The sequence below is a fragment of the Plectropomus leopardus genome, unplaced genomic scaffold (genome assembly GCF_008729295.1).
Source record: "Plectropomus leopardus isolate mb unplaced genomic scaffold, YSFRI_Pleo_2.0 unplaced_scaffold27752, whole genome shotgun sequence".
Classification (NCBI taxonomy): Eukaryota; Metazoa; Chordata; class Actinopteri; order Perciformes; family Serranidae; genus Plectropomus; species Plectropomus leopardus.
Window position 1 is genome coordinate 1 of NW_024630215.1, and position 2394 is coordinate 2394.

A 2394-nucleotide genomic window follows, 5' to 3' on the forward strand; every position below is an offset into this window, starting at 1 on the left:
CGGCCGTGAAAACGCAGAGGGGTCGAACCGATACCACTGGGCCGACCCTTGGTACCAGTCAAACCAGTGCGGGCTTCCAGAACAGCTCCTCGCTGCATCGCGTGTTAGGGTTTAACTTTGGGGGTCGGGGGGTTGGTGGAGGGGGCGTCGCCCTGGCAGCAGCGACCTCTGACCTGGAGGTGAAATGTCGTCCCCCCTCTAGAACTACAGACGCCTGCAGACAGATTTTATGGAGGACGACCACGAGCGAGTGGTGTCAGTGACCTCCCTGTCTGTTCAGCTGTTCACCGTCCCCACCATGGTGAGTACTCCTGCTGCTCCTCTGCACCTCCACACACCTGTGTCTCTCTGTCTCTGTCTCTGTCTCTGTCTCTGTCTCTGCCTGTCTCTGTCTCCTACTGGTAGAGGTATGAGCGCTTGCAGAGCGACTACGTGACGGACGACCATGACCGTGAGTTCTCCATCACTGACCTGTCAGTGCAAATATTCACCGTCCCGTCGCTGGTGAGTTGAGTCTGTGTGAGCTGGAGGTGAGAAATCGCTCGTTTACGTCTTCACCTGAACGAGTGAACGGCACGGCATCGAGAGCCGAGCTTCACTTCATAAACACGCATTAACAAACATTTATCCAGGACAGGGACGCTCAGTCGGCTGTGCCCGGGGACACTTTTACAAGATGACAGGAGGCCAGGGGCCCCGTGCATGTCACTGGAGTTTCAGGACGTTTGTAGGATTTTAGGACGTTCCTAGAATTTAAGCACATTTTTAAGATTTTAGGACATTTCTGGGATTTAACACATTTAATGGATTTGAAGACATTTCCATGATTTGATAATGTTTGTAGGATTCTAGGACATACCTAGGACTTTTGGAAATTTATGCAAATTTGGGACATTCTTTCGATTGTAGAACGTTTCGAGGATCTACTCCGTAAGTTGAGTATCACAGGTTCAGAATGATCCCAAAACTCTGACTTCTTTTGTTTAAATGTCACTTATCAGAGTTTGTTTTGTAAATCTGTCCTGTGATTATCACATTTGATTATTGTAGCTTGTTATAATCCACAAGTTGTTTCAAATTCTTAACAGAGCAGAATAAATATGTTTATCATCAGATGAAATAAATTAAATCTGTGCGTTTTTGTACAAACAGCAGTGGGCCTCATGTGGAGCCCTGAGGAGCACCACCAGTCAATGTCAATCATTTTTCAGTGGTATTATTAATGTGAATATGTTTGTAAGGCAGCTTTATAACCGTGTGTGTGTGTGCGTGTGTGTGTGTGTGTGTATGTGCGTGCGTGCGTGCGTGTGTGTGTGCACGTGCGTGCTGGAGGCCCGGATGCTGATGGTGGAGGAGAACCTGATGACAACCATCATCAGGACCTTTGTGGATCACCTCCGTCACAGAGACCTGCAGGGACGCTTCCAGTTTGACCGCTACACCGCCCAGCAGGCCTTCAAGTTTGGACGGGTCCAGAGCCTCATCGGAGACCTCAAGTTAGCACCAGTCACACACCAGTTACTCACCAGTTACTCACCAGTTGTATACCACTTAACCATCAGTCACACACCAGTTCCCGGTGTTCTCTGAGTCTTTCTAAGATCTGAACTTTGTCTCAGAGGGCACAGATAATGTCGATTATTTCATGGCTGTTATGACATCGCCGTTATGTCATGGGTGTGATTTCATGGTGGTGGTGTGTGGTTGTTATGTTGTGGTTGTTGTCTCATGGTTGTTGTGTTGTGGTTGTTTGGTTGCACCATGGAGGGGTGTCCTAAGTAAAGGATGGACACTGTGTCTGTCTGTGTGCAGGTACGTCCTCATCAGTCGTCCCTCAGAGTGGAGCGATCAGCTCAGACACAAGTTTCTAGAAGGTCTGGATGCTTTTCTGGAGCTGCTCAAGTGTATGCAGGTAACACACACCTAGAGACATTCAGGCACATTACCTGGACAGGTACGCCCTGTCTCTGCCTCTGACCCTGTCCCCTGTGCCCCTGTCTCTGTGTCTCAGGGTATGGACCCGGTGGTGAGACAGGTGGGACAGCACATAGAGATGGAGCCTGAGTGGGAGGCCGCGTTCACTCTGCAGATGAAACTGACTCACATCATCTCCATGATTCAGGAGTGGTGCTCCACCGACGTAAGACCAAATACTACTACTGCATACTACTACAGACTGTATACTATTACTACTACTGCTATTAATACTGTTACTACTATACACTGTATGCTACTACTACTACACACTGTATACTACTACACACTACATACTACGCTCTATACACTACACACTAAACACCACGCACTGTACATCATCTCCATGATCCAGGAGTGCTGCTCTACATACTACACAGTACACACTACATACTACACAGTGTACACTACACAGTACAC

The 2394-nt window shown here is 48.3% G+C and overlaps 1 protein-coding gene across 1 annotated transcript; it reads left to right on the forward strand.

Moving 5' to 3' along the window:
- Positions 1-29: 29 nt before the first annotated feature.
- Positions 30-2140, forward strand: LOC121937883 (E3 ubiquitin-protein ligase UBR2-like; the record flags this gene model as incomplete). The annotated part of the gene is made up of 4 exons (XM_042481177.1): positions 30-301; positions 1333-1496; positions 1813-1912; positions 2012-2140. Coding segments are annotated over exons 1-4 (465 nt in total), but the record flags the coding sequence as incomplete, so codon positions are not given.
- Between the last annotated feature and the right edge of the window lie 254 nt (positions 2141-2394).